General features: G+C 44.2%; 1 protein-coding gene and 1 long non-coding RNA gene across 4 annotated transcripts in view; one reads left to right on the top strand and one right to left on the bottom strand.

The window, feature by feature from the left end:
• The first annotated feature begins 31 nt into the window (after window positions 1-31).
• On the top strand, window positions 32-15,869 carry LOC132407074 (uncharacterized). Of its 2 annotated transcripts, XR_009516371.1 has the most exons (4): window positions 32-845; window positions 13,140-15,280; window positions 15,337-15,716; window positions 15,770-15,869. It is a non-coding gene; the product is annotated as an uncharacterized LOC132407074 (long non-coding RNA). The 2 variants fall into 2 exon arrangements; XR_009516370.1 differs by having other exon boundaries at window positions 13,140-15,716.
• A 150-nt stretch (window positions 15,870-16,019) lies between these two features.
• uba2 (ubiquitin-like modifier activating enzyme 2) overlaps window positions 16,020-18,100 on the bottom strand; it is a 47,529-nt gene continuing 45,448 nt past the window's right edge. For both annotated transcript variants that reach the window (XM_059993326.1, XM_059993327.1), the window contains one exon: window positions 16,020-17,198. In XM_059993326.1, the coding sequence (XP_059849309.1) occupies window positions 17,014-17,198 (185 nt within the window). In that variant the 3' untranslated portion in view covers window positions 16,020-17,013. The remainder of the gene's footprint in view (window positions 17,199-18,100) is intronic.

The raw sequence follows: 18,100 nt of genomic DNA on the forward strand, positions 1-18,100 counted from the left end.
CACGTCCCCCACCCCCTCCCCGTCTGTCACCTTGTTGCCCCTCCGCCCTCTGGTCTGGGTTTGAGGAGAAGGGGAGGGTTATTGGGTGGAGGAGGTGGATGGATCAGCGCCTCTGTCTCCCCCCTCCTCCGTGCACTCTTTGACCGGCTCTGGAATGCGCGCATTGTCATAGCCCAAGGGGGTAGCGATGAGGCAGTCAGGAATGTGTTTAATTCCGAGGCCAAACAATGTGAGCGAGAGAGTCCGGGCGGGGAGGAAGAGCGATAGCGAGATAGGGGCAACTTTCAGAAGCCGCTTGAGGACCCAGACTTTGCGGGAGCACACGAGCCCTGGAGTCTGCGAATCGCTGCTACTGCCGCCGGCCCGGGAGCGGATGTCACTGGGCATTGATCCCTTCGGATTTCGCCCCCTTCCTAGCTCAACACAGCCCACGAGTAAGCCTCGACTTGCGTCCGGCAGCCTGTTTGCTCACGGGATGGGTGGGAAGGGGCAGATGCTCATCCCGGCTGTCCCAACACTGACCGGACCCCGCCCCGCATTCAGAATGAGGTTCAATTTTTAAAGATTCTGGATGCCTGGAAGGTTAGTGCCCACAAAGGAGCTGGATGAATTTATAACTTTCTGCTGCCCTCTCATCTTATGCAGTGGTCCCTTCATACCATTCAGTGATGCACTCCACAGTGCGTTTGGAGTGAGTGTCCTCAAACTCCTAATGAAATATAGCTGCTGCACCTTCTTTGTGATTGCATCAATACATTGGCCCCGGGATGGATCTTCAGAGATGTTGACACCCAGGAACTTGAAACTGCTCACCCTTCCCGCTGCAGATCCCTCGATGAGGACAGGTGTGTGTTCCCTCCAATTAGCTTTTCTGAAGTGCGAAGTCAATTCTTTGATCTTACTGGGGTTGAGAGCAAGGTGGTTGTTGAGGCACCACTCAACCAGCTGATCTACCTCACTCCAGTATGCCTCCTCGTGTATGGAGCCCCTAGCAACGAGGTTTGGTGTGGTCACAGTTTGCAACCAAGGGTACATTGTCCACATGAATGGAAGGATAAGGAGATTTAAGATTGTTTAATGACATTTCCAGTACTTGTGTAAAGGAGAACACAATAATAATAAAAACACAATAAATATATAAAATAGCTTATACATTGATTGTATGTCCATTAAGTGACACTAGGCACAGGAGTTTCTGTACACAAAGTGACTGACAGGAAATGATAAAGCAGTGATGGTTGGGTGGAGGTGTTGATCAGCCTCACTGTTTGGTGGTCCTGGTGTGGATGTGACACACCCTCCAGTCACCTTACGTACAGCCCACCAGCACTTTATTTACATACAAATCTCTGTATATGAGGTATCTTGCATATTTATTAGTGTTTTATCATCATTGTGTTCTTTATTGTGGTTTTTTGTGCTGCTTGGATCTGGATTAACAATTATTTTGTACACTTGCATACAGGAAATATCATAAAACAATGCTGAATCTTGAACTTCCCCCACACCCACTGGATTCTACCCCTCACTCACACACTGGTGGGGGAGGGGAGGCAATTGGTCACAGGGAGAACGTGCAGACTTCTCACAGATGGCACCGAAGTCGGTGGAACTCTAACTGCAGTCCACAGTTTGAACAGGCTGCCTGGCCCGTTCCTGAGACAAAGGAACTGAGGGAATCTGTACCTCAGATCTGGTCCTGAAGTACAGGAGCCGCAGAACTGTCACCACCAGATTCAAGAAAGTTATTACCCCTTGAATCATTAAGCTTCTGAGCCAATGGGGATAACTTCATTCACACCAACACTGAACTGTTCCTATAACCTCAGGGCTATTTATTTCATGCCCTCGATATTTATTGCCTATCATTTTTCCTTTTGTACTTGCAGAGTCTTTTGCACAAACATTGTCCACCCTGTTAGTGTGGTCTTTCATTGATTCTATTATGGTTATTGGATTTGAGTATGCCCACAAGAATATGGTTGTATATGGTGACATAAATGTAGTTAAATGATAAATTTACTTTGAACATAATTTATTGATAGTGACAATTTTTAATCTGGCTTGAGAGGTCCAGAAGGTTATGTAAGGGGCCGGAGAGAGGAGTTTGTAAGTGGGATGGTATCTAGTGATTCTCCTACAGGGAATTTAGAGAAACAGCTTTTCCAAATCCAAGAGGAGGAATTTCTTTCGTCAGAGGGTGGTGAATCTATGCAATTCATTACCACAGACAGCTGTAGAGGCCAAGCCATTAGGTATGTTTAAAGAGGAATTTGATAGATTCTTGATTAATCAGAGTTCCAAAGGTTACAGGGAGAAGGCAGAAGAATGGGATTGAGAGGGATAATAAATCAGCCATAATTAATGGCATAATACAGTTGATGGGCTGAATGGCCTAATTCTGTGCAATGTACAACATAGAACAGTACAGCACAGTACAGCCCTTTGGCCCACGATGTTGTGCTGGCCTTTAACCTACTCCAAGATCAATCTAACCCTTCCCTCCTACATAACCCTCCATTGTTCCATCAATAATGTGCCTATCTAAGAGATTCTCAAATATATCTGCCCCACGTTTTATGGTCTTCTCGGTGAATGGAATTAAGATTCATGGATAGAAGCATGGGAATACAGGGAGGAAATTAAGTACTGTACACAAGATGACAGACACTGGAATCTGGGGCAGAAAATTATCTGCTGGAGGAACTCAGCAGGTAGAGCAGCATGTGGAGAGATAATTGATGATTTTTTTTAAAGATTAAATTTAAAATGAGCTTTATTTGTTACTTGTAAATTGAAACATACAGTGAAATGTATTGTTTGCATTAATAACCAACACAATCTGAGGACGTGCTGAGGTGTCAAGTGTCACGATGCTTCCGGCACCAATGAAATACGCCCTCAACTTACTGACCCTGGAACATGGGAGGAAAGCTACACAGTCAGGGAAGAATGTAAAGACTTCAGGAATTGAACCCTGATTGCTGGCACTGTAAAGCATTACAGTAACTGCTCTACCACCAAGCTGCCCTTAGAATGGAAGGGTGAAAGGAGATGTATTAACCATATAACAGTTACAGCACGGAAACAGGCCATCTCGACCCTTCTAGTCCGTGCCGAACGCTTACTTAGGAACGAGAATAGAGGTCCTGCTGCAGTATTTCATGAACAATGCCCCTTCCTACCCCAACAGACACTGCTTGACCTGCTGAATTCCTCCAGCAGATGGTGCGTCACCAAAGACTCTTGCAAATTTCTGCAGATGTACCATAGGAAGCATTCTAACCGGTTGTATCACCGTCTGGTCCGCCGGTGGGGGGGAGGGGGGCACTGAGCAGGATCAGAAAATGCTGCAAACTCAGCCAGCTCCATCATGGGCATTAGCTCCCCCAGCATCAGTGATACTTTCAAAAGGTGATGCCTCAAAATGGCATCCATCATTATGGACCTCCATCACCCAGGACAGGCCCTCTTCTCATTGTTATCATCAGGGAGGAGGTACAAGAGCCTGAAGACTCACACTCAATGTTTCAAGAACAGCCTCTTCCCCTCCCCTCCAAGAGGACCACAACCTGTCGTAGGGTTTGGAGGCTTATGTGCCTCAAAGACTCAGAAAGCTATGTTGGCTAGAGTCGGGGCCTTGTGCCTTGGCTCTTGGTAGGTTCATCAATGCCAAACAGGTCAAAGGGGAGAGGCCAGAATAAGAGTGGTCCATCAGTCCTCCAGGTTCAGGGGTTTAACTCAGGGCTGACAAACCTGACTTGTAAAACAAAACTGTTACAGGAACAGCAACAAGGGATCCTTCTTTACCCGTGTGTGATGGTATGGCACACAGAGATGGAGGACCTTCATTGCTGCCCTAAATGCCAGCAGTGTAACAGGTAGTAGGTTAAACTCCACCATCAGATTTCTGAATTGATAATGAAACCATGAACACTTACTCACTATTTTTTTTCCTTTTTTCCTCTCTTTTTGCAATATTTATATACAGAATATCTTTTTAAAAAATATAGTTCTTATTGTAATTCACAAACATGAGAAAGTCTGCAGATGCTGGAAATCCAAAGCAACACACACAAAATGCTGGAGAAACATTAGTTTTTAAGATTATTATTTTTTAAATTAGCTGAGAAGATCATCAGGGTCTCTCTTCCTGCCATCACGGACATTTACACTACACATTGCATACGCAAAGGAAACAGCATTATGAAGGACCCCATGTACCCCTCATACAATCTCTTCTCCCTCCTGCCGTCTGGGAAAAGGCTCCGAAGCATTCGGGCTCTCACGACCAGACTGTGTAACAGTTTCTTCCACCAAGCTATCAGACTCCTCAATACCCAAAGCCTGGACTGACACCTTGCCCCACTGTCCTGTTTATTATTTATTGTAATGCCTGCACTGTTTTTGTGCACTTTTTGCAGTCCAGTGTAGATCTGTAGTCGAGTGTAGCTTTCTCTGTGTTGTTTTTTTCTATTACGTAGTTCTGTCTAGTTTTTTGTACTGTGTCATGTAACACAATGGCCCTGAAAAACGTCTCATTTTTACTATGTACTGTGCCAGCAGTTATGGTTGAAATGACAATAAAAGTTGACTTGACTTGATATTGCGTTGTACAGCTGCCTCAAATCAATGTCATGACATATGCCAGTGGTATTAAACCTGATTCTGATTGTTTGGAGCTTAGGTTGCAGCATTGGCACTCTTTGTGTGTCTCTCTCCAGGCTGGGAACAGTTGAGACAGGCACAGAATGATTACATCAAATATGCTGAGTTTGTGCTTGTCGACGTGGCACAAGGGGAAGAGGACAGGTGTAGCCGACCCTCTGAAGATCTGTGATCACTTGAGTTCTCCAGAAGGCTTGTCACAGGAAGGGCCTCGGGTGGCTGTAGGGACCGATCCAGGATCTGATCCACATATCCTGGTGCAGTGGTCAAGTCTTTTGGCTATTCAGTCTCCCCTTTCACAGCTGCTGTTTGTTCTCTGTGGCACAGTGGAGCTCACTGTCTTGTTGCACAGCTCCCTCTTGAACAGATTTCCCCCAGGTGTAACTACTGCGAGTAATGTCTTCCCACTTTTTAAGATGTCATGTAGAATTTCTTCAGGCTGATTCTGATGTTATCTTTGCAGAGTAGGTGTAATGCTGGTCAGGGTACAAGTATCTGACGGACAGCTAGCAGTAGAGAGGAGAGTGGGAGTGCCCCAGCAGCTTTAAACATGGAACACTGCTCTGATGGGCCTTGGGAAGATTCTGTTGGGAATGTCTGGGTGCGGTGGAGAATGAGTCAGGAGATGGGCTGAAGCAGACACAGGAAGACGCTCATTAACTTGAAAAACGGGCTTGGAATTGGCAATTTCAACACAACCACATACACAGTTCTACATTTTAGTAAAACAAACACTGAGTGTTACAAAAACAAGAAATTCTGCAGATGCTAGAAATCCAGAGCAATACACACAAAATTCTAGAGGAACTTAACAGGTCAAGTAGCAACTATGAAAATATTCTGGTATCTTCTCCCTTCCTCTCCAATCCTGATGAAAGGTCTCAGCCTGAAACATCAACTGTTTATTCCCTCCATAGATGCTGCCTGACCTGCTGAGTTCCTCCAGTATTTTGCATGTGTTGTTCTGGATTTCCAGCATCTGCAGAATCTTTTGTGTGTTCTATTTTTACGTGCCCACCAGCATCAGATAGCTGCAGGGACAATGAACCCATGAACAGTATCTCACTATTTTTTTGCACCACTTGTTTAATTTTTATATGTATATTTCTTATTGAACTTCTAATGTCTTGGAATGTATTGCTGCTGGTAAACAACATAGTTCATGACACATCCGTGATATTAAACCTAATTCTGATTTTGTGATGTTCCGGTGTGATAAGATAAAACTTAATTTATCCCAAAGGAAATTATTGTTGCGAGGTTGTTCAGTCTGAAATATACCTGAAATATAACCATATAACCATTACAGCACAGAAACAGGCCATCTCAGCCCTTCTAGTCCATGCCGAACGCTTACTCTAACCTACCTGCACTCAGCCCATAACCCTCAATTCCTTTCCTGTCCATATACCTATCCAATTTTTTTTTAAATGACAAAATCAAACCTGCCTCTACCACTTCTACTGGAAGCTCGTTCCACACAGCTACCACTCTCTGAGTAAAGAAGTTCCTCCTCATGTTACCCTAAACTTTTGCCCCTTAACTCTCAACCCATGTCCTCTCGTTTGAATCTCCCCTACTCTCAATGGAAAAAGCCTATCAACGTCAACTCTATCTATCCCCCTCATATTTTTAAATACCTCTATCAAGTCGCCCCTCAACCTTCTATGCTCCATAGAATAAAGACCTAACTTGTTCAACCTTTCTCTGTAACTTAGGTGCTGAAATCCAGGTAACATTCTAGTAAATCTCCTCTGTACTCTCTCTGTTTTGTTGACATCTTTCCTATAATTTGGTGACCAGAACTGTACACAATACTCCAAATTTGACCTTACCAATGCCTTGTACAATTTTAACATTACATCCCAATTCCTATACTCAATGCTCTGATTTATAAAGGCCAGCATACCAAAAGCTTTCTTCACCACCCTATCCACATGAGATTCCACCTTCAGGAAACTATGCACCATTATTCCTAGATCACTTTGTTCTACTGCATTCCTCAATGCCCTACAATTTACCATGTATGTCCTATTTTGATACTTCCTACCAAAATGTAGCACCTCACACTTACCAGCATTAAACTCCATCTGCCATCTTTCAGCCCACTCACCTAACTGGCCTACATCTCTCTGCAAGCTTTGAAAACCTACTTCATTATCCACAATGCCACCTATCTTATACTTACTACACTATATGTATAGTATATACTAACAGTATATACTATATATACTTTAAAATACAAAATGTAAGCATTGAATTACAAAATGTGCATTAAAAAGTAACAGTGCAAAATACAGCTGTGCATTGAAACCATATACTTTTACACTTGAGGAGGAGGAGTTGTAGTGTTATTGCCACGGGGAGAAAGGACCTCCTGTGGCGTTCAGTGGAATCAGTCTGTTACTAAAGGTGCACCTCTGTTTCTCCGGTACGCCATGGAGGGGATGAGAGGGATTGTCCATAGTGCTCCATAGCTCCTGCAGCATGCTCCTCTCAGACACAACCACCAGGGAATCCAGTTCCACCTCAGAACACAACCAGCCTTCCTGACGAGCTTATTGATCTTCCTGGCGCCCGCTGCTCTCACCCTGCTGCCCCAGCGGACTACAGCGTCAAATAGAATGCTGGCCACTACTGACTCGTAGAACACAGTACTGCAGACGTTGAATGACCAGAGCCTCCTCTGGAAGTACAGACGGCTCCGTCCCTTCTCGTACAGAGACCCTGTACTTTTAGTCCAGTCCAGTTTATTGAACAGTTTACTGTTTCCAGGTGTTTGTAGACCCAGACAACTTCAACATCTGTTCCCTTGCTGGAGGTGGGAATGCAGGGTGTTTTCACCTTCCTGAAATACACCACCAACTCCTTTGTCTTAGTGATGTTGAGCTGCAGGTGATTCAGCCCACACCACTCAACAAAACTGTCCACCGCTCTTCTGTACTCGGCCTCTTGACCCCGGCTGATATAGCCCACAACTGCCAAATCGTCCGAAAACCTCTCCAAGTGGGAGGACTCCAAGTTGTATCTAAAGTTCGAAGTGTAGATGGAGAACAGAGAGGGACAGGAGAGTCCCCTGAGGTGCCCCTGTGCTGCCGACCACAGTATCCGATATACAGCTCTGCAATCACATATACCATGGTCACCTGCATCTCCATGAACTTACTCCATAGTAAAGCAAGTCGTAGATGTTAAAGCAGTGGAGAAATCAAAGAACGCGATTCTCATAGTACTGCTGTTGAAGCAGTAAAAGAATGGTGTTCTCGGCTCCAGTATGTGGATGGTAAGCAAACTACAGGGGGTTCAGTGATGGATTTACGGTAGTCTAGAGGCATACCTTGAGTCGCCTAGGCCCAAAGCCTAGCCTGGGTGAAGTCTGCCGAGCTTCTCCTTACCTGCTCGACAGAGACAGTCAAATGTGTCTGTGGTCATTGGCTCTCCAGTGTCCTTGGAGAGAGAGATGGAGGGTGAGGGATGAGAGGGGAGGAATGTTGTAGAGGAGTAAACAGAAACCTCATTCACCTCCTGTGACCATATCCTAACAGACTTCTTGATCACAAGTTGCTGCTGGACCAGAGGCTTGTACAAGGGCTGCAGGTGCACTGGGTTATGATCTGATCTGCCGGACTAGGGCACTGTATGTGTCCTTAGTATTTGCATATAGCAGATGCAGATGGGGTGTAATTCTCTGGGATCTGACGATATGACTTGCAGTTCAGCAGACCCTGTGTTGGCAAGTATATTGGTAATGTTGGGGCGATTCTAAGCTGTTGATTACTTGCTCCCTGAATTCACCACCTCACTCCCAGTCTGACCACTTCTCCGTGCCTCCATCTTATATCATAACAAAACAGAACAACCCACACAAAATGCTGCAGGAACTCAACAGCATCTAAGGAAAAGTGTCAACTGTTGACATTTCAGGACAAGGCCATTGGGATTGGAAAGGAAGTGCAAAGATGGCAGAAAAAGAAGGGAAGAGGAAGAAGTTAGAAAGTGATACAGGGGGGATGAAGTAAGAAGCTGGGAGATGATAAAGGGATAGAAAAGGAGGAATCTGATAAAAGAGCAGGGTGGACCACAGGAGAAAGGAAAGAAGGAGGGGTACAAAGGGGAGGTGATAGGTGAGAAGAAGAGGTATGAGGCCAGAGTGGGGAAATGAAGAGGAGGAAGTTGGAGAAATTGATGCTCATGTTAACAGGTTGGAGGTGATGGAAGATGGAATATGAGGTGTTGCCATTCTGGCTGTCCTTGTTTACTACTTATCCCTACCACATCCTTGGCTTCACCTTTTCATAAATATTTTCTCTGTCCTTCCACCCCACCCCCTTTCTCTCTGCAGCTTAATACCTTTTTTACTACCTCACATTTCTGATGAAGGTTCTTTGAACAGAAACTATTTGCCTCTCTGCAGGAACTGATCAACCTACTGAGTATTTCCATCATTTTCTGGTTTTATGTTATTTATTTATTCTGGCTCAACGAGCGGCACTGCCCAGCAACCCATCGATTTCAGCCGAGCCTAATCACGGTATACTTTACAGTGACCAATTAACCTACTAACTGGTACATCTTTGGAATGTGGGTGGAAACCAGAGCACCCAGAAGAAATCCATGGGGACACACACTGAGGGGAACATCAAGTGCTCCTAGAAGATCAACTTGATGAAGGAAGCCCTTTGGCCACTGCACAAGATCAGAAAAGTTGCAGAAGGTTGCAAACTCAACCAGCTCTATCATGGGCTCTAGTCTCCCCAGCATCAGGGACATCTGCAAAAGGTGATGCCTCAAAAAGGCGGCATTCATCACTAAGGACCCCCATTACACAAGATATGCCCCCTTCTCATTGCTACCGTCATGGAGGTGGCACAGGAGCCTAAAAACACTTAACACTTTAGGAACAGCTTCTTCTCCACCGCCATCAGATTTCTGAATGGCAAATGAACAGTACCTCAAATTTTTTTACTCTTTTTGCACTACTTCTTTAATTTTTAATATACATTCTGCGAGGGAATGCTGCTGACTGGCCCAGGACGTGCTGAAGGACACACCGAATCTCGGAGCACCCAGTGCAAGGGCTCTGTAGGAAAGATGGCAGTTTGGCCTCCTGTTACTGCACACTGGAGGAGACAAGTCAGTTGGGGAAGCCCCTCAAACATGAAAGGGTTTCCTCCGGGTGCTCTGGTTTCCACCCACATTCCCAAGATTACTGGTTCTCCATAGAAGCTGAGTTCCTCCAGCATTTTGTGTTACTCTGGATTGGCAGAATCTTGTGTTTATTACAGTATGCGTGATAAATTAATGAATCTGAAGGTGTTTCTGCAAAGTTTCTTGTGGTAGGTAGTCACTGCTACAGAATGTATAGTGGTGGTGGTGTGCACGGTATGCAGATGACTGGAGGATTTCCAACCTCCGGTGATTTTCACCCCTTCCCTCTTCTCTCATATCATCTCCCCCCATTGTCCCCTCTCCTATGGTTCGTTCTCCTCTCCAATCAGATTCCTTCCTCTCCAACCCTTTGCCTTTTCCACCTATCACCTCCCAGCTTCTTACTTCCCTTCCCCCTCCCTTTTATTCTGGCATCTTCTCCCTTCCTTTCCAGTCCTGATAAACCTCGACTGTATTCATTTCCACAACTGCTGGCTGATCTGCTGAGTTCCTCCAGCACCTTGAGTGTGTTGACTGAAGGATGAACTCCCTGCTTTGAAGGGAGACAACTCCTGCATGCAGTTACTGGTGTAGGAAGTTGATTAAGTGAAGACGCTCGGTTACCATAAAGAAAGGCAGGGCTCAGAAAATGCTGGTCATACAAACAGAAATGGACAGCAGTTTAGTGTTAGTTATTGAACACGTGGCCAAGGCCAGGTTTAAAAGTACTGAAACAAACAAAAATCATTACACAGGCAAAGGACAGGAAGGCTTAACAACAGGTGTCCAAAGCTGCTCAATGCATCAGCCTACCCACCATCAGGGACAAATATACAGAAAGGTGCCGGAAAAGAACCAGTAACATGAAGAATAGCACCCGCCCTGCTTGTGGACTGTTGGTCCCACTGCCATTAAGGAGGTGGCTCCATAGCATTCATGCCAGATTCAAACAGTTACTTTCCCCAAGCAGCAAGGCCTCCACCCACTAACCCACCGCTCCATTCCCACAATCAACACTACTGACACTCCTGTGCCAAGTGTCACTTTAGGGACATATCAATCTGTGGTACATTAGCCATCTTTATTTATTGTGTCTTTTTATTATTGTGTTCTTTATCCTATTTATTGTGTTTTTTTTGTGCTGCATCAGACCCAAAGTAACAATTATTTTGTTTGCCTTCATATTTATGTGCGGGAAATAATATTAAACAATTGAACTTGAGTCAGATGCAGATAGAGATGGAACCAGGCGAACAGGGAAGTAGGTCAGCCGGATCTTGCAGGGAATGTAAAGGATTTCTCAATCAATGTTAGTGGATCAAGACATCTCTGACAGCATGTTTTCACCACTATGCCAGCTCCATCATGAGCAGTGCCCTCCCCAGCATCAAGGACATCTTAAAAAGGCAATGCCTTAAAAAAGAGCATCCATCATTAAGGACCCCCCTCACCCAGGACATGCCCTCTTCTTATTGCTACCATCAGGGCATCAGGGAGGTGGTACAGGAGCTTGAAGGCACACACTGAAATATTTCAGGAACAGCTTCTTCCTCTCCACCATCAGATTTCTGAAAAGACAATGAACCCATGTACTTTTAATTTATATTTCTAATTGTAATTTAGTTTTTAAAATTATGTACTGCAATGTGCTGTAGTAACAAAACAAATTTCATGAAATAATCAGTGATATTCAAGCTGATTCTGATTACCAATGGACCCTTGTGCAGTAGGGGAGCATGACGCTTTGGAAACAGACAGACAGACAGACATACTTTATTGATCCCGAGGGAAATTGGGTTTCGTTACAGCCACACCAACCAAGAATAGTGAAGAAATACAGCAATATAAAACCATAAATAATTAGATAATAAGTTAATCATGCCAAGTGGAAATAAGTCCAGGACCAGCCTATTGGCTCAGGGTGTCTGACACTCCAAGGGAGGAGTTGTAAAGTTTTATGGCCACAGGTAGGAATGACTTCCTATGATGCTCAGTGTTACATCTCAGTGGAATGAGTCTCTGGCTGAATGTACTCCTGTGCCTAACCAGTACATTATGGAGTGGATGGGAGTCATTGTCCAAGATGGCATGCAACTTGGACAGCATCCTCTTTACAGACACCACCGCCAGAGAGTCCAGTTCCATCCCCACAACATCACTGGCCTTATGAATGAGTTTGTTGATTCTGTTGGTGTCTGCTACCCTCAGCCTGCTGCCCCAGCACACAACAGCAAACATGATAGCACTGGCCACCACAGCCTCGTAGAACATCCTCAGCATCGTCCAGCAGATGTTAAAGGACCTCAGTCTCTTCAGGAAGTAGAGACGGCTCTGACCCTTCTTGTAGACAGCCTCAGTGTTCTTTGACCAGTCCAGTTTATTGTCCATTCGTATCCCCAGGTATTTGTAATCCTCCACCATGTCCACACTGACCCCTTGGATGGAAACAGGGGTCACCAGTGCCTTAGCCCTCCTCAGATCCACCACCAGCTCCTCAGTCTTTTTCACATTAAGCTGCAGATGATTCTGCTTGCACCATGTGACAAAGTTTCCCACCGTAGCCCTGTACTCAGCCTCATCTCCCTTGCCGATGCACCCAACTATGGCAGAGCCATCAGAAAATACCTGCGATAATTCTCTTGAATAACCTCACCTGGCACAAAGGGGTCCTGCCCCTTCACTTTGAACAGAGAACAACTGGGAAGGGTTAATGATGATGGTATTTATGCTCCCTTTATTTGAATTTATTGAAATGTGCAAGGAAGGTTAGAAAATACTGACCATATTTGACAACTACAATGGAATTGTGATATCTAATGTTATCTTTCTATAACATGGTGATCAAAATAGATTGTACATTGGAGTACACCCTTGGAGTAGTGAGACTTACCAGGATGCTGTCTGGACTTAGAAGCCTGAGTTTCAACCAGATGGGTAACCTCATAGGGGTATACAAAATCACGTCAGCCATAGCCAAGATGACAATATGTCATCTTTTCCCCCAGAGTGCAGGGGGGGGGGGGGTTCAAAAAGCAGGAGGGCATAGGTTTAAGGTCAGAGATGAGAGTTTTAAGAAAGAGATTAGGCTATCTAGGCCATTAGGTCATCTAAGTACATCACTTCTCATTGGTATTATCAGGTAGGAGATACAGGATCCTTAAGATACACACTTTCAACATTTTAGGAACAGCTTTTTCCCCTCTGCCATCAGATTTCTTAACAGTCTACGAATGTATGAGCACTACCTCACTATTTTGCTCTCTTTTTGAACTACTTAATTATTTAAAAAAATATTTCTTATTGTACACCATTTTGACAAGCAGGTTCAGCCAGGAAGGCCTCATACCATCACGTGAAGTCAGCTTCAGCGCACTGGCCGGTAGAGATGTACAATGTGATCCAACATTGGTTCATGAAGGTTCTGCAACACTCCATGGAGAAATCATGGTCATCCACTGCAACCAAGAAGTCTCTAGCTGTGACAGCTATTCATACCATCAGACCTGGACATCCAAGGTTGAGAGAGTACAACTGCCCCAATGTATTGGCTTTTCCACTTTACAAACTTTCCTGCACAGATTTTCTGTCAACAGTGGATACCAGGGACAACCAACACTGCCATTTGTGATACAGTTTTTTATGCCACTGTACTGCTGCCACAAAACAACAGATATCACAATAACTATCAGTGACAGTAAACCCTATTCTGATCACAGATTGGAGAGGTTTGGTGATGTGTAAGTGACAGTAAACCCTATTCTAATTCACAGATCATTGAGGTTTGGACGCTATTTGTCAGTGACAGTAAACCCTATTCTGATCACAGATCATTGAGGTTTGGACATTTGTCAATGACAGTAAACCTTATTTTGATCACAGATCAGAGAGGTTTGGACATTTGTCAATGACAGTAAACCCTATTCTGATCACAGATCGTTCAGGTTTGGACGATACGTGTCAATGACAGTAAACCCTATTCTGATCACAGATCGGAGAGGTTTGGACATTTGTCAATGACAGTAAACCCTATTCTGATCACAGATTGAAGAGGTTTGGACGATACGCGTCAATGACAGTAAACCCTATTCTGATCACAGTTCAGAAAGGTTTGGACGATACGCGTCAATGACAGTAAACCCTATTCTGATCACAGATCGTTCAGGTTTGGACGATACATGTCAATGACAGTAAACCCTATTCTGATCACAGATTGGAGAGGTTTGGACATTTGTCAATGACAGTAAACTCTATTCTGATCACAGATTGGAGAGGTTTGGACATTTGTCAATGACAGTAAACTCTATTCTGATCACAGATCGTTCAGGTTTGGATGATACGTGTCAATAAAAGTAAACCCTATTCTGATCACAGATTGGAGAGGCTTGGACATTTGTCAATGACAGTAAACCCTACTCTGATCACAGATCGAAGAGGTTTGTACGATACGTGTCAATGACAGTAAACCCTATTCTGATCACAGTTCAGAAAGGTTTGGACGATACGTGTCAATGACAGTAAACTCTAATCTGATCACAGGTCATTGAGGTTTGGACATTTGTCAATGACAGTAAACCCTATTCTGATCACAGATCGTTCAGGTTTGGACGATACGTGTCAATGACAGTAAACCCTATTCGGATCACAGATCGAAGAGGTTTGGACGATACGTGTCAATGACAGTACACCCTATTCTGATCACAGATCGGAGAGGTTTGGACATTTGTCAATGACAGTAAACCCTATTCTGATCACAGATCGTTCAGGTTTGGACGATACGTGTCAATGACAGTAAACCCTATTCTGATCACAGATCGGAGAGGTTTGGACATTTGTCAATGACAGTAAACCCTATTCTGATCACAGATCGGAGAGGTTTGGACATTTGGCAATGACAGTATACCCTATTCTGATCACAGATCGGAGAGGTTTGGACATTTGGCAATGACAGTATACCCTATTCTGATCACAGATCGGAGAGGTTTGGACGATACGTGTCAATGACAGTAAACCCTATTCTGATTACAGATCATTGAGGTTTGGACATTTGTCAGTGACAGTAAACCCTATTCTGATCACAGATCGGAGAGGTTTGGACGATACGTGTCAATGACAGTAAACCCTATTCTGATCACAGTTCAGAGAGGTTTGGACATTTGTCAATGACAGTAAACCCTATTCTGATCACAGATCGTTCAGGTTTGGACATTTGTCAATGACAGTAAACCCTATTCTGATCACAGATTGGAGAGGTTTGGACATTTGGTAATGACAGTAAACCCTATTCTGATCACAGATCGGAGAGGTTTGGACATTTGGTAATGACAGTAAACCCTATTCTGATCACAGATTGGAGAGGTTTGGACGATACGTGTCAATGACAGTAAACTCTATTCTGATCACAGATTGGAGAGGTTTGGATATTTGGCAATGACAGTAAACCCTATTCTGATCACAGATCGGAGAGGTTTGGACGATACGTGTCAATGACAGTAAACCCTATTCTGATCACAGATCGGAGAGGTTTGGACATTTGTCAATGACAGTAAACCCTATTCTGATCACAGATCGTTCAGGTTTGGACGATACGTGTCAATGACAGTAAACCCTATTCTGATCACAGATCATTGAGGTTTGGACATTTGTTAATGACAGTAAACCCTATTCTGATCACAGGTCATTGAGGTTTGGACATTTGTTAATGACAGTAAACCCTATTCTGATCACAGATTGGAGAGGTTTGGACGATACGTGTCAATGACAGTAAACCCTATTCTGATCACAGGTCATTGAGATTTGGACATTTGTCAGTGACAGTAAACCCTATTCTGATCACAGATCGGAGAGGTTTGGACGATACGTGTCAATGACAGTAAACCCTATTCTGATCACAGATCGGAGAGGTTTGGACATTTGGTAATGACAGTAAACCCTATTCTGATCACAGATCGGAGAGGTTTGGACGATACGTGTCAATGACAGTAAACCCTATTCTGATTACAGATCATTGAGGTTTGGTCATTTGTCAATGACAGTAAACCTTATTCTGATCACAGATCGGAGAGGTTTGCAGTGCCATGCATGATATGAAATCCCGAATGTCATTTTCCCTGTTGGGTTCTTCAAAATACTGATTTCAAAAAGCATCATGAAAATATTCTGTGAATTCATCATTTGCCACTGATTCACCTAGAAGAGACGAGCACTTTACACAATCAATGTTTTAATCAGGAAAACTGCCATTGATAACAAAGCATTTCTTTATGTTTGTAGTCGATTTGGATACAAAAAAAACTGTACTGAAACAACAATGAAAATTCGCTACAAAAATACCTCCAGCTACACCATCTGCCATGTACATCTCTCTCTTTCTAAATGTTGATCAGATCAGTACTGGATGCAGAACAGTCCAAATGCAGATTCCAATCTATTTTTCTCGCCTCCCTATGGAATACGGTCACTGCTCTTCTGAAAATGCCCTGCCCCTCTGACACCCTCACTACAGTGTGCAGTCCATCTCAAACAGCTAGGGACTTCATTGTCACAGAAATCTCCTGGATACATGCCCTGGCTCATTCCAATCTTTGGGGCTTCTGGGCACAATCTGATCACTGAGGTTTGTGGAAATGGAAGTTAAGATATTTGTGTTATACAAAAGTCACATATAAATAACTACAAACTGTAACAAGACACAAGTGGAGGCCCTGGAATTGACAAAAGGGGCTCTGATGTCAGGAAATACAAACAGAGATGGGGAAAAAGTGAGTGTTTACAGTAATATACAAAACACACCGCTGTTTGAGCATAAGTTATACAAAGAGGAAGGGTTTAATACTTCATCAACAGCGAATTTTATATGAAGATTCATGAGCCAAGAGGGAAAGGGGAGGCAGGTTAAGTTGATGCTTGAGAAGTGTTTACAATGAGGCAGTGCACCGAAAGATTTGGGTGACAATTTACATCCAGTAATGTGACAGACATCGTCTCCAAACCTGTTGAATAGGTGCTCTTCTCAGTTGCTCCTTGCATCTCTCCAACCCCCTCCCCTCCCCTAGCCCAAAACTGACCTGATAGATTAAGGCTGGGACATCACTGAGCCCTCTCTTCAATATCCCTAACTAAAATCTCCCCATCCCACCTTATAGTCTACCTGACAGCACAGTGTGACACCAGGACGAAAGGGTCAGGGGAATGAGCTGCTCAGTCCAGTGCGATGATGTCGTCATCTTCCTCCTGCATGGGACATATCCGCTTAACACTGACACCTTCCCTCTCATCGTCCAGCTTCCTCTTCAGACTGTGGCTCTCAGCATTGGCCTCAGCTCCACTGGATGAGGGCATCTCTTCGTCAGAGTCTACAATAAGCACGTCATCCTGTCCTGCAGCTGAGGAACAGGACGAGGTTATAGAGGAAGGGAATGATGCGCCATCAGAGAAGTTATTCATTTGTTTTAGAGATACAGCAAGGAACAGGTCCTTCCGGTTTACTGAGCTGAACTGCCCAGCAAACCACCTAATTAACACTCAGCCAACTACAATAAGAATGCTTTTGTTTTTCGGGGGGGTGGGGGGCACAGCAGTGTAGTACTTACATAACGTCTCAGCAATCTCGGTTCAATTCCTGCCACTGTCTGTAAGGAGTAGCCTTCTCCCTGTGACTGCATGGATTTCCCCCCACACTCCAACAGATGGATTGTAGATTAATTGGTCACATGGCTGTAATCGGGCTCATTGGGCCAGAAGGGCCTGATACCGTGCTGTATCTCTAAATAATTTATTTTTAAAAAAACATCGAGCTTTTACCCTACAGACCTGACAATACCCCTCTTCAGCTATTTACCCAGATTTGTTAATCACATATCAGGCATTTAAGCTAGATAGGGTGCAGGAGAGTCACAAGGTTTACAATGAAGTTAGCTTTAGCTGTACAAAAAGTGATGCACTGATCAGTGGACAAGTGAGCTACGGGATGGTAACTAAGAGGATGATATGGGGTATAGAACATAAAGCATTACAGCACAGTCCAGGCCCTTCAGCCCACAAGGTTGTGCTGACCTTTTAACCTATTATCATTGTAATCTTTCCCTCTCACATAGTCCTCCATTTTCCTTTCATCCATGTGCCTCTCTCTGAATTCCCCTAATATATTTGTCCCCACCACCACCCCTGGCAGGGCATTTCACACAACACCACTCTGTGTGCAAAAAAACTATCATGGACACCCCCCCCCCCCCACCACTCCACTTTCCCTCAATCACCCTAAAATTATTCTCTTTCACATTAGTCA

The sequence above is a fragment of the Hypanus sabinus genome, chromosome 17, assembly GCF_030144855.1.
Source record: "Hypanus sabinus isolate sHypSab1 chromosome 17, sHypSab1.hap1, whole genome shotgun sequence".
Lineage (NCBI taxonomy): Eukaryota > Metazoa > Chordata > Chondrichthyes > Myliobatiformes > Dasyatidae > Hypanus > Hypanus sabinus.